This window comes from Diachasmimorpha longicaudata, chromosome 14, assembly GCF_034640455.1.
Source record: "Diachasmimorpha longicaudata isolate KC_UGA_2023 chromosome 14, iyDiaLong2, whole genome shotgun sequence".
Classification (NCBI taxonomy): Eukaryota; Metazoa; Arthropoda; class Insecta; order Hymenoptera; family Braconidae; genus Diachasmimorpha; species Diachasmimorpha longicaudata.
The window spans coordinates 286,717-301,269 of record NC_087238.1 but is presented as its reverse complement, the minus strand read 5'-3'; the positions used below and the strand labels follow the sequence as shown (position 1 = coordinate 301,269).

Genomic DNA, 14,553 nt, shown 5'->3' with positions numbered 1-14,553 from the left:
TACTGCATTTCTTCACCTTTTTTACCTGCCCCCGCCTACGCGCATTGTCCTTGCCCTAGCCATAGGCAAGCCCACTTGACTCCAATACAGCTGCATTACGTCACGCCCCCTCTACCATTTTCAAATCCATATTTTCTGATACCGTAAAATTGTATAAAATGAGGAGATTTTAGGCATAATTATTCAGAAGGCAATATGGACACGAGGTGGAAACATCTCTTTACTGCAATGATTTGCGGCCCCACGGGTTGTGGAAAAACATTTTTTGTTAAAAGGTTTTTGAAGGAAATTAAGCAAATGTGCGATACACAAATTGAAAAAGTGATCTTTTATTACGCTGAGTGGTAGAACGGATATTCGGATTATGATAATACTTTTGTCGAATTTCGTGAAGGCCTACCAAGATCTGGAGATTTTGATGATAATAAGCCAAAATTGGTTGTCGTGGACGATTTGATGAGGGAATCCTCGAATGGTGCAATAGTTGATTTATTTACAAAAGGAAGCCATCATAAAAATCTCAGTGTAATGTTTCTATCTCAAAATTTATTCCACCAAGGAAAAGGACAGAGAGATATTTCATTGAATACAAATTACATCGTCGTATTTAAAAATCCCAGAGATCGTGCACAAATTGCCCATTTGGCCCGTCAAATATATCCAGAAGATCCAAAATTTCTGCAAGAAGCGTATTTTGATGCAACTTCGGCCACTCATGGCTACTTGTTGCTAGATTTGAAACAATCGACTCCTGAAAACTGTATGTTTCGTACAAGTTTATTCCCCAGCGATCCAAATCATTATGTTTATATTCCGCGGAAGGATCGTAATATAAAAGGAGGAGGTGCATCACGGAGTGTACCAGTCGTTTATATGTGATGGCAACGAGAAGTCGTTCTGAAAGCGGCTCTGGTCGCAAGTCGCTTGGAGAAAAGAATACAGCCTTATTACATGCTCTCATCTACGCACCACCCAGGCTACAGCGAGTAATAATACAACACGCTAATAATGATTTAAATCGCTGCATTTGCGAGTGTGCTTTAAATTTGTTACACGGAAATATTCCTTTGAAAAGTTGTGAGAAATCAAAACTGTGCAAACATAAAAAACTATTGAGAAAACTCGCCGATACAAAACAAAGTTTAAGTAGCAAGAAAAGAATCATTAATCAGAATGGTGGTTCAATTTTGCCGATGCTATTGGGCCCTCTGATAAGCGCACTTATCTCAGCTATTGTATAAGGATGGAACATGCACGTAAAATGATTCTTGTACCAGAGGACAGTGTGGAACGTCTAAAAAATAATTCTTCACATGTTGATGCTCACCATGTTTTAACTGAATTGGCTAAAGAAATTCAGCCATGAGCTCAAACTCCAGGCACTGTTACAAGTAGATTAGATACCCAGCTATTGGAAATTTTTAATTCGAAAAGCCCTAGAGACGATCATGAAAAATGGAAGTTGTATAACAACGTTCTGAGGCGATATTTGTTTTATACCGAACAAAATAAAACGCCGGCGTTAGAAACGGAGGCCCCCGTCGAAACTGAAACCACTGAACGATACCACCCAAAAGCTATTGTTGCTACTGCACCTAAAGTATATCAGCGAAAAGCCGCTGGTATACTAGAATACATTGACGCCATTGATACTGCTAAAAGACTCAAATGGAATTCACAAGGACAAGTGACTTTGGATGGACAGACATTTCCTGGTGTTAATATTGTGGATCTCATACAAGATGTTGTCAGAGCACGGAAAACATATTCAGCTAAAGGATGGGAACATTTTGCCGTTTATCTCCAAAGCCTAAACACCCCTCGGGAGTTTCTGGGTAATCCCAAGTTTCATCAGCCTCCACCAGCATTGCCAGACGTTAGGAATCGAAGAGAACCTGAAATTTCAGAGGACGAGAGTTCTGTAGACGAAGGTAGAAGAAGGAAAAGCTATAGATCACGCACTCCTCCTGTACATCGCCCCCGTAAAAACTCGAAAAAACCACGGCTTAGTTCTCCCTACACGGCGAAAACCGACAAAGTTACATCATGGCTTCCGTTTTGAACAATGAAAAACTCTCGAGGACATATTTTAACCTTCCAGAGCCTGAGGCATACACAGGGGCTCGAAATATTTTGTCAAAACATAAGAAAGCAATACCTGAAAGTGAAATAAAAAATTGGCTTAATGCTCAGAACACTTATACTCTTCATAAACCCATTAAGCGTAAATTTCCACGTCTTTATTATACACTAACCAACATTGATGATGTGTGGGAGGCTGACTTAGTTGAATTGAGATCATTAAAAACATATAATGATGGGGTTTCATATTTACTTGTAGTTATTGATGGCTTGAGTAAATTTGCCTGGGTAGAGCCATTGAAAGACAAATCAGCATCACAGGTTCTTGAAGCTTTCAAACGTATAATGGATACAAATGGAGGGCGCATTCCTGTTTCGATACAAACGGACACGGGAAAAGAATTGATGGCCAACAGTGTCCAAAAATTTTTTTCTGATAAGAAAATAAAATTTCGTGTTGCACGTAATCCCGACATAAAAGCTGCAGTTGTGGAGCGCTTCAATCGGACATTGAAGGAACGTATGTGGCGCTACTTTACACATAGTCGAACATATAAGTATACAGATGTTTTGAAACAAATTGTCGAGTCTTACAACAACGCGCGACATTCTTCAATACAGATGGCGCCTGCGGCTGTGACGATGGATAATGCACCATACGTATGGCGTAATATACAAAGTCGATTCAAGACGGAGAAACCACGTAAAGAATCCTTTAAATATAAAGTCGGCGACTATGTACGCATCAGTCGAACGAAAGGCATCTTTGAGAAAGGATATGAAACTAATTGGAGTAAAGAAATATTCAAAATAACGAAAGCTGTTTTCAAGCAATCATTGCCGATATACGAGTTGATGGATTTTGCTGACGAACCAATTGAGGGATTTTTCTACGAACCAGAATTGGTGCTTGTCAATAAACCAACGGACAAGGACGAGATCATAGTCGAACGTGTCATACGCTCTAAGGGAAAAGGAAAAAATAAGCAGATTCTTGTTCATTGGGAGAGATATCCTGATAAGTTTGATTCTTGGATACCTGCTGCAGAACTGCATGCAATTGGGAAAAAATGAAGAGAAACGAAGTTTATATGGTGCTCCCCAGCAACAGCAGCATGAGCAATCATCCTGATAATACAGCCTCGAAATTCACAACCTTGCTTCCAAAACAAGTTGAACTGGAAGGAGAATGGGTAGTGGGTCTGAGTGAAATACAATTTCCTTGCAATTTTTGACATACAGGGTGTCCCAGAATTGCACGTCCAAACTTTAAACTTAAGTTGGGGGTGAAATTCTGGATCGAAAAGTCCTGAGCGACTTTTTGATCAGATGCACCTTCTTCAAGTTATTATGGGTTGAAGTTGGACGAATCAGGGGCCTGGAATACCCAGTCGCACGTCGGTGAGAAAAACATGTGAGTGTAGTGGTGTCCCCACCATACCGTACTACTCCCTTGCGACGGCAGAAAGAGATGACGGGAGGCGGAGGCACTGTAGGCACGATCCGTGTATATTGGATTTCCATCGTCGTCTATGTCCCTGTGATGCTCCTCTGCTTTGTTGGCCTTAAAACTCGCTTCGGTGAGGATCTACGATAGACTGGGGCGAGTTTTCGTACTTCCGGGGTCAGCTCGGGGGTCTAGTGACCCGAGGTGTCGCTGCTGACCTTTCGGCCTGACCGGGGGACCTAATTACGATTTGGCGCTAAACCGTCACGTTTCACACATCCCGGGGGCAATTCAACATCAGGAATGTTGAATTATTCGATTTCAGCTGATCCTCTGGAAGTTGTTGGATGTCATCCTGTTGTAGTGCTGGGTGTTGTTGGTTCTGCTGTTGGACTGCTGGTTGCTTGAGGGAGGCGTAAATTCCCTTGAGCTGTGACTTCCTCTTTGTTGATGATTGTTGGTTGTCTGTAAGGGGAAGGACAAGGTGAGAGACGTACCATTTGTCAAGTAATTGAATAATTAAGCAACATGATACGTAGCTCTCAATCCTGTGATTCCTGGAGGTCCCCTCGTTGTTCCTCTGGAGGTTCTTCTGCTGGTGGTGGTTCTGATGGTAGAAGACAGAGTTTGGCGATTGGTCTATCAAATTCTGCGTAAGTTATCCTTATATTTTGAGAGTCTGGTGATCCGTCTACGTGTCTTGACACTTGGGATCTTGCTGTTCTCACTGTGACGACCCTGGTGAGTCCATCTGCTCCTGGTCGCGTGGCGATGACACTGGCGATTGGCCACGTTGTTGGTGGATATTCATCCATCATCAGGACCATGTTGCCGACCTTGATATTGTCCTGTTGATTCTTCCATTTGTAGATTGCCTGGTATCTCTGTAGGCACTCCTTAGACCATCTGGACCAGAATTGTTGGGTGATCTGGGTGACTAGATTCCATCTCTGTAGCTTCTGCTGGGTTTCTGGAGAAGAGACGGTTCTGGTACGAGTTGAAGGGGCTCTCCTAGCAGGAAGTGTCCTAGAGTGAGCACTTGGAGATCTTCTGGATCATCTGACATTGGACAGATTGGTTTGGAGTTGAGGCATGCTTCTATTTGGATGATCACGCTGTTGAGCTCTTCGTATGTGAGTGTTGATGGTCCTAGTATCCTCTTTAGGTGATATTTCACTGATTTCACGGCTGCCTCCCATTTACCACCAAAGTGTGGTGCTCTTGGTGGAATGAAGTTCCACTGAGTTCCATGGGTTGCGAGGACAGCCTGGACATGTTGGTTCTCTCTCGACTCCTGGTGATAGAGCTGTTCTAGGACCTCTGCTGCTCCTGTGAAGGTGGTGGCATTGTTACTATACATGACTGCTGGAATGCCACGTCTTCCCGTGAACCTTTTGTAGGCGCCGATGAAAGCCTCTGTTGTCTGCCTGTTGACGAGCTCTAGGTGAACTGCTGACGTGGTGAAGCACACAAATACTGCTATATGCACTATTCCTGGTTGTGCATTTGTTGGCCTCCACTTCAGGATCGGGAATGGACCTGCATAATCCACTCCTGTGTGGAGAAATGCCCTGGCTGGTGAAATCCTTGTTGATGGCAGTTGACCCATCTGCTGTTGAGCTTGTCTTCCTCGATGACGGGTGCAGATGGCGCAGCGTAAGATGTATGCTCTGACAGTACCTCTGCCTCCTACGATCCAATATTTTTGTCTCGTATAGGCTAGAGTCAGTTGAGTACCTCCATGTTGGTTTCTCTGGTGAGCTTCGGCAATGACCAATGTGGTGAACCTAGACTGTCTGGGTAGGATTATCGCATGTATTTCCTCTGGACTGAGGTGAGCGTTTTTGAGGCGACCTCTTAGTCTCATGATGACTTGGTCGTCTAGAGTTGGTGTTAGCTTAGCTAGCTGATGACTTCTTGGTAACTGATGATCTCTCTGCAAAAGTCTAAAAGCTGATTCGAAATATTGAACTTGTGTTACCTTAACCCAGAATACTCTTGCTTCGTTTAGTTCACTAGTTGTCAGGACAGGTCCCGGGGCCGTTGGGCGCCGGCTGAATCTGTCTATTGCTCTGTTGATAGTCGCTGTTACTGCTAACAGTTTGGCCATTGAACTGTATCTGTTGAGAAGTTCTGCTACTTTGCTGATTTTCATCCTCGCTGGATGAGCTGGTACTGGTTTTGCTTCCTTGGCCACCTCTGGAGTATCCATTTTAGATGCGTCTATTGTTGATTGAGGCCAGTCTTCTGGATCCTGATTGATCCAGCTTGGTGCTGACCACCAGAGTGGATGATCTGCTAATTCATTTGGTGAGATTCCTCTTGAGGCACAGTCAGACGGGTTTTCCTTGCCACTGACGTGTCTCCATATGGCCGTTGGTAGCGTTTCCTGTATTTTGATGACCCTATTATGGACGAAATCCTTCCATCCTGAGGCTGAGCTTCTGATCCAGGCTAGTGTAACTGATGAGTCTGACCAGAGATAGGTTTCTACCTGATTCTGGTCTAGTTGAAGCATCTCATATGTTGATTCCACTAGCTGGGTTAAGAGTAGAGCTGCTGTGAGCTCTAGTCTGGGTATGGTCATCCTTTTGATTGGTGCGACCTTGGTTTTCGCACACACTAGAACTGTTGATGGATTCTCGTTGCTTGATCTCGTTCTAATTTAGACCACTGCACTCATGGCTACCGTTGATGCATCTGCGAATCCGTGTATTTGGATGTTGATAGTGTCCGATGATAACTGCATCTGGGAACAGTAACTCTGTCTAAGTTGATGAGATCTCCTCGGAATGTCCTCCAAAGGTTTTTATACTCATCTCGAAGAGGATCATCCCAGTTGACCTTGAGCTTCCATAGCTCCTGCAGGAGAATTTTCCCTTGAACTACCACTCGGCGATGAATCCCAATGGGTCGATGATCTGAGCTATCTCCGATGACACTGTTCTTTTGGTGATGGTAGCTGCGTTGAATTTCCTCGATTTGTACCTGAATGTGTCAGTCGACTGGTGCCAATACAAACCAAGTACTTTAGTGACTGATTCCTCAAATTGAATCAGGCTGCTCTCTGTTGTTAGGCCTAGTTGATGACGAGCTTCTGGACAATTACTACTCCACTTTTGTAGAGCGAAACCGCCTGCTTGGCATAGTCCTTGAAGCTGCACTGCGATTTCCTTGAGGCCTTTTCTGAGTCGGACCGTCCGTATATATCGTCGACGTAACGACCTCTCGTGATCGCTTCGCCTGCTGCTGGAAAACTGTGTCCTTCATCGTCTGCTAGTTGTTGGAGCACACTGAGTGATAACCAGGGCGAACAATTGAGACCGTAGGTCACTGTGGTATACTGGGACGTGATCTCCTGTTGATCGTCATCGATCCACAATATCCTTTGAAGATCCCAGTCGTCCTGATGCACTTTGATCTGTCTGAACATCTTGACGATGTCCGTCCCAAAGACGAGCATATGTCTTCTCATCCAGGTTAAGACGTTCATCGCGTTGATCTGTAATTTAACACCAGGATATAAAATGTCGTTAAGTGACATACCTGATGAACTGGCGCTGGAGCCGATGAATACAACTCTCTGCTTTGTTGTTATGGCGTCCTCTCTTAAAACTCCGTGATGCGGTAGATAGTAGGCTGTTGATGGTTCTGGAAGTTCTGACGCTTTTGTCATTTGTCCCAATTCCTCGTACTCCCTGATGAATTTTTGTAGAGTTGGGCATATGCTTGATCCTTGTTGAGCCTGCTGATGACTGATCTTAACTGACGTGAGGCTTTATTTTTTGAATCGCCGAGCGCTGCTGATGACGTCCTCAATGGAAGTCTCACTATTGTGACGTGACATTTCCCAACGATCGGAATTGCCCGTCACCTTCGCCCTTCCTCCCTTTAGCCGCCTCGCCAAACACCAAAAAAAAAAGAAAACGGACAAAGTGGGAACCTGGAAGGTAGTTGGGCGCCAGCTAATTTTCTCGGTCGAGTAATTAGCGACTCGAAGTCTAAATAAACAAATTTAACGCAAGAAACGCAAAACAAGGCAGAAACTAGCCTAACTTAGCGAGGCGTTTAAGGGAGAGGTTACGGATGCCTGCGCTGCTCAGTATGCTAGGTAGTGAAGAGAGGGGTGGATTCGAGGAATAGGGCAAAATTAGTCTGACTTACTAGAAGAAATCGAATCAGAAGTCAAAATACAAATTTTATCGGTTTATTTGGTCAATGGCCATAGAACAACAAGAAAAAGGAAGACTAGAGAATTCGATGGATTCCGCGAGTCATGATGCTCGGGATTTTCTGACGACGGGTCGGAGACTCCGTAAATTATTTATCCCCTAATTCAAATATATAATAAACCCCCTCTCCGCGATTTCCCGAGCCCACGGGAAGGGTTCGGGGCTCCCCCCAACCGGCTGAGGCCAATGGTGAGACAAAAAAAAATAATATATATGAGAATCCCTAATGCCGGTTGAGAACCAACGTGAGTTCTCACTAGGCCTGGAAGGGGCTTCAGATGAGAGAGAGAGAGAGCGAGGCACAAGGTGCGACAGAGACAGCGCTACGCTCAACGTGCACAGCGCACGTGAGGATGTTTTCACGTCTTTTAATTGTTCTGTGGGGTTGAGCAGGTGGTTGAATAACGTGCACGCCAGTGTGATGGTCGAATATTGTATTTTATTTCTACAGGATACAGCGAGTGGTATGTCCAGGGTAGATCGGGGAGTAGTGTGTCCGAGGTAGGTTAAGGAACGACTGTCCCCGAGGTAGGTAGAGGAGCGACTGTGTGGTGAGGAAAAGTGTGCGGAAAAGTGTGGGCGTGCGCATGTTGGGAAACAGGAGAGGGCATGCCAGGGATCTCGACTGTGATTGGCTCGGCATCATGTTCTCGACACGTGACGTCGTGATGCCGGCCAAGTGCACAGGAAGGTTGGGTTTTTCCAGGGACAGTTCTGGGGAGTTCCCCGGATTTATATTGTAGGGATGGCGACGGTCGGGTAGGTAATTTAGGCTAAGTGTTTTTATGAGTCCTGTCTAGGAAGTCTAGACAGGATTGGGGAATGCCAGGGTGTAGTGGCGACAGGGTCACCACAGTTCTACCCCGGTAATGCCCCATCCAATTGGATTCGGATAAACTCCACCGTCGAGGGGGACAATTGACGCATCATCTCCGAAAATAGGGAATTTTCACTGCGGACGGGGGTTAAGATATCCTCGTTTCCGTACCACGGGAATTTTTCCGACAACGCTGAGCTGGAGTTCTCGCTCAACGTTGAGCGGGACGTACGGGGAGAGGGAATACCCCAGGCCCCGACGATACGCGTGTATCCCGAATAGGGTGTCGCAACAAAAAAAAAACAAAGAGCTCACGTTCCACGGGGTTTTCCGGTGATTTTTCCCCGGGATTCATATTAATATTCCCTCCCAACCGACACTAACTCCCATGGGAAGGATCTCCTGGGGATAAAATTAATGACCACCATTAAGGACTACCTGAATAGGGAAAACACCGTTCGATCCGTGGATCGATCGGGATATTCGATTCTCCATAATTTAAACTCGCGATTCTCGAGTCAACGGGGTGACTGGGAAAATAATTGAATCTCGACCTCTCACCTTTGCGCGGATTTTGCTGGCGGGTTGCGATCCTCCCATGGTGTCCCTGATGTTTCCTCGGGGTGCGGCGAGAGAGGACCTCCTCTCGGTCTCGTGTCCTGGCGGGAAGTGGCCGAGGAACGGCGGAACTCTGTCTCGCCAGAACAGCAGTAGTAGTTCTGGCGGATATACTGCCGTGGCGCCGGTGTCGCTCCGCGCGCCAAAACCTCCCCATTCAAATTTGAATGGGGGAACCACAACTCCCCGATATTCATCTCTCACGCGATTATCGCGGCTAGTCTTCCCGGGTGGCTCCCCTGGGATCCGCGGATATTCAAATTTCCCTAATAGTTTATTTAAAGGTGGCGATTCAGTGGGGTGTTGGGGGCGGTACCCCCTACTGACCTTCCATACTTAACCCAACCTTAATCTACCTCGCGGATCCCTCCCTCTGGGGTGCTGGCACTCGCAGCCAGGCTGTTCATCCCGAGAAGATGTCGCGAACGGATTCTCCCTCCACCCACGTCGGATGGTAATTTTTATTACCCCTCTTCGCGACGCGAGCGCAGGACCGACACGATTTCCTCTAATGTTTCTAAATACTCCTAATTTTTCCCTAACCCTGAATTTGTCCGTACTTCTCTACGTGTATTTGGCCTCCGGTCGATCCGGGACATTCGCGAGATTGCTGGTCTCGTGATAATTTTTCGCGTCTCTCTCGCTCGTGTCTCCCCTCCATCGATATACGTCACACCCCCCTCCCTTGACCGATGGTATCCGTTATCTCGCTCCTTCTGGTGCTGCTCCGGGCCCTGGATGTCGCAGGTGTCCATGCCTCCTGGGGTGGCGGCCTAAAAGACAGGTTCTGGTGGGCTCGAACCCACGACCTGAGATCGGGGTCGGAAATTACACTCGCAATCTTGGAATATTTTCAACTTTTAATAATACTTGTGTCTTATCCTAGTTAGTCTTATCCTTTATGGCCCTAGTCGGACTTACCATCTGCCCACATATAAGCACAAAAAAAAAATAATATAAAATCAAAAATAAAAAAAAAATGGAAAAGAAAAACAAGGTTTAATTATTCCTGAGGGTCTTACTCGTCGCCCAAGCAGGAAAACAAAAAAAAAAGAACAAACTAAAAAAAAGAAAAAAATCTCTTTGGAGGGTCCTTATGTCCGACCAGCGGAAAACTATGAGATCGATTCGTTCACGCTTCCCAGGGTCGAGAAACGTGACGAAACCTCCCTTCCCGGGGAAGAAAAAAAAAATAACGGGTTCCCTTGTCAGGGAGATGGCACAGGCTTCCCTTGGTGGGGAAGCTTACGTGTAATGCCTCCTCAAAATGGGGGATTTTACCAAAATAAAAGAAAAACATCTCCCAGTCTACAATATTGTTTTCAAGCCAGATAATTATGTTCACCCTTCTCTGGGGAAATTCCACCCTGAAGGGGGAACCTCCCTTCTTGGGGAAGGGCTGGCTGACGAGACGAAATAAATGCCTCCCATTTCAGGGGAAAAAGTATATGGACGTTTCCGAACGCCCCTCATTGTGGAGTCCACCTGCTTCGGCCTCGTCCTTGGGGTCGATCCGGGAGTACCGGGTACTCCGCGTAATTGGCTGGCCCGGAATACGGTGGACAGTCCTCCGTGTAGCTACGACAGTATCCCCTGGCGTAGTCCTCCCAAGGGTCTCCACGCTGGTAGTTCGGATACTCCGCTCTATCATAGGCCTCGTAATTATATTGGCCGTAGGTGGGTGAGTAATGCAGAGTGGGGAGGGCCTCGAGCCGTCGTCCTGGAGCTGGTGTGAATGTGCTGGCCTGAGGAAGTGGCCGATAGTCCGCTGGGTTCCAGGCTGGTGGTGTTGCCGTGACCACTGGTACTGGGGCTGCTCCGTGCTTCGGGCAGACTTGAGTGGTGAAGAATCGGAACTCGCATTGGGCACAGAAAGGCTCCCCCGTTGGGTTAGGACATCGATGTTGTTCGTGACCCCTCTTATGACAGTCGTAACACCATGGTCTGAACCGACGGCGCTTCTCCCGGTTGTCGGGGGCCTTGTTGTTCGCTGCAGTTGCCAGGTTTGGTGTTGGGTGCTCAGTCGGGGTGGCCGAGTTGTGTGGCATCCTGCGAATGACCGTGTCGGAGGCGTGGAGGACCAGCACTGCCTCTGGGTCTTCCACTACTGTTTTTCCCACAGGAGTATCTGGCGGGGTTACCAGAGGTAGGGGGGGAGCCTCGCGGACCTGCATCTGGTGGGCGCTGCTCTTGCGTCGTTGGCGGTCCTCCCGTTCCTTGGTCTTTTTGGTGTATCCTTGCCTGGGTCTCTCCCTGCTGGCTGAGGAGGAACTCGTCTGAGACGAGCCGGACGAAGAGGTTGAATCGGACGATGACCAAGAGGAGGACGAACTGGACGACTTCCGTTTTCGGCGACGGCGTCGGATGGAGACTCGGGGCAATAGCGGCACGATCACCCCAGCGCTAGTGGGGTATCGGTGAGGCAGTAGGGCGATCGTTTGGAGTGCGCTGACAACACCTGGCTTGCGCGACTCCACTACCCATATTTCCTCTAGGTAAGGTGTAAGGCAGGCCCAGTATTCGTGGCCGTCAGGCCTCAAGGTCCTCTGCTGCAGTCGAGGCCGTGGTGGTGCCGTTGTGATTGGTACGATCGTCTGGTCACTGTGAGGCCGAGGCTGGGGTTCAACCCTGATGGCGGCATCCTGACGTGTGGCCATCGAAGGGAGGACATAAATCACATCATCATCGACGATGGTGATTGCGGTGGGGTGTCCGTTAGTTTCCACCTGCCTATCCCCTCCGACTGATGAATCTTTCGTTGCCCCTGTCACTGCCGGGAGGTCCGGTGTTGTTAATATCTGGAAGCCGACGGGTACAGCGCCGGTGGGCGGGACAGCTGCTTCTCCGCTCTGGCGGGTTATCTCCACCTCCTGGTACAGAGGGGGAATAGTTGGTATAACGCCATGGGGCGGCGTCTCGGTATTGATGGCTCGAGCTTGGATCCTGGCAGCCATCTCTTTGGAGATCTGGGGTAGGACCTCCAGGGACCTTCCCGGAGTCCGGGGTCTCTCGGCTACTAGTGTAGGTGGGGGTGGGGTAGTCTGGCCGCATGTGGGTGGCTCCTCTGAGACGATGGGTATTGGTGCTGGAGGTGTCTCTACGACTTCCATTGGTTCGGGATCCCGTGACTGGTTCCGGCCCACAGTCGCTTGGGCGGGCTTCTCCCTTTTACCCTGGTCCTTTGTCTTACTCCTGTGCTTCTTGTCCGTCTTTTCCTTGGTTTCCTTTGACTCCTTGAAGAAGAAAGAATATGGTCCCGGAGGAACGTTCGAATAGGTGGGGAAAAGGATGCCTCAAACCTGAAGGTTCGGATGGTTTCGTTGCGGTATCTGATTAGCTTCCCGGCGCGATGTACGGTCTCAGATCTTGTATCGCAGCCTCGCCTTGCTGTTGACCGTGGAAGTCGCCGAGTATATACCGTACTCCCCGCAGGGGGTGTAATGGCGGGTAAAACCGCCCTTACACACGGGGTGTGACGACCCCGCGGACCCTGAGTCGAACTTGGGGTAAGGATTGGGATCCCACTTTTGGGGGGTCGCAATAATTATTCCAAGGGGGGGTTGCGGGTGCAGAGTAAACCCCTGTGCCCAAGGGGGGTTTCGGCGGGGGGGGGGTCGCGGATTGGGTCGCGAGGGAGGGCGAATTCGGCTGGTGGAGTGGTTGCTCCACGTGGTAGAGGGCGAAATCGGTTGGTGGAGGGGCGGTTCCACGCGCGGGTGGGGGTTCGGGGGGACAGGCTGCTTCGCTGTGCGAAGGATATGGAAACTGCGGTTCTCGCAACTAGTTCCAGCCACGCGTTAGTAGTCGGGACCTCCCGCAACGGTGGAGGCCGGCGAAAACGCGACGCCACACGTGGGGCTGGGTCTCAGGGTGAGTGGGTGGGTATCCCTCGGGAAAGGGACGGGTCGCGGGGTGGGTCGTCGGGTCCAACGGGTGGGTTCCCCCTTTCTGTGGGTCTGCTCCCTCACTGGTCCTCTTTCGAGGGGAGTCGAGGTGGAGCTCTCCCGCAGCGCCTCCCCCGGGCCCCGATCCGAGCTACCCAGCTCGGCGGGAACCGGAAGGCCCCTCCCAGGGACGGTGCCCAGCGTTCCGAGCTACCCAGCTCTGTGCCGCGGGGAACCGCCCCATTTAATCCTTAATCCTCTGATTTTCACTTTCTGTTTTACTTTTCAGCTTTCAGCTCTTGCCTTTTGGCACGGCCGGCGACCGTATCGTCCACTTCCAACCATGGGAGGGCATTGTTGCAAATGTTTTCCGGAGGCTAAACTGCCACCAATCGGATCTCCGGGGGGGCACAATAATGCGTCCGTCGTGCGGCGAAGTCTACGCATCGCTTCCCAGCATGCCAGAGGAACTCCATCAGCGACTACAACGAGGGACCCAAGGAGGGTGGTGCCCTCAAGGGTTCGTAGTCGCCCGCCGTGCGCCGGGGTACTGCCCTCCCGACGAGGGAAAGGTTCCAGGCTTCCTGCTGTGCACGAGGACGTCGCAGAGGACGGAGGAGTGACTGCGCAGCCGAGCAAGCCAACGCCTGGATCTTCAAGAACATCAACCGGTGAGTCCACTCAATTATTAGGTAGGGTTCGCGAGTGCCCCGTTAGTTTAAGTAGGATCGATAGTCATCGCGTCGCGACCGGAGGCTCACCGGTACCCGCCGTTCCAATGGGTCATCCTCCCCGGACCCCAGCGATAGAGGGACCGGGCGCGCAACGCGACGTTAGGATACTGCAATTGAACATGTCCCGCTCAATTGCAGTAACCGGGGAGGTCTTCCAGCTAATTCGAAAAGAGCGTCTGGCCATATTGTTGCTCCAAGAGCCGTATGCCATTCGTGAGGCGAACACCTGGGCCATCCGCGGCCTAGGACTCGGAATGCGTATTGCCGCGAGCTCAACGGAGCGACCGTGGGCGGCCGTCGTTGCGTGCAACTCCATCGTGGAGATTGCTTACGTGTCCCAATTAAGTACTGCACATTGCGTTTGTGCTGAAGCCCGCGTCCCCGGTCGATCCTTCTTCGTCGTCTCCAGTTATTTTCAGTACTCGGACGACATAGAAATCCACCTGAGGCAGCTTGAAAAGGTTCTCAGCTGTCTCAGGGGTCGCCGCGTTCTGGTGGCGGCCGATTCCAACGTCCAACACTCCCTTTGGAGCCCCAGGACCACTGACCGTGGTGTCCTCCTGGGTGAGCTCATCGAGTCTTTCGGTCTCCGCGTCGCGAATGATGCTAGGCAGGGCCCAACCTTCAGGAGTGCCGCAGGTACGTCGTTCATCGACGTCACACTGGCCACTCCTGGCATGTATAAATTCATACGTGCATGGAGGCTGGAGGACGAGTGGTCCACCAGTGACCACACGTC

General features: G+C 49.5%; 1 protein-coding gene across 1 annotated transcript; it reads right to left on the bottom strand.

The window, feature by feature from the left end:
• Positions 1–4,466: 4,466 nt before the first annotated feature.
• LOC135169365 (uncharacterized) lies at positions 4,467–6,116 on the bottom strand. The gene has a single exon (XM_064134310.1). It carries the CDS (start codon positions 6,114–6,116, stop codon positions 4,467–4,469), a length of 1,650 nt encoding a protein of 549 aa, XP_063990380.1.
• Positions 6,117–14,553: the final 8,437 nt, after the last annotated feature.

Excerpts from the sequence above, each read along its gene's own strand:
- LOC135169365 (XM_064134310.1), bottom strand. The coding sequence starts at position 6,116 with ATGACCATACCCAGACTAGAGCTCACAGCAGCTCTACTCTTAACCCAG.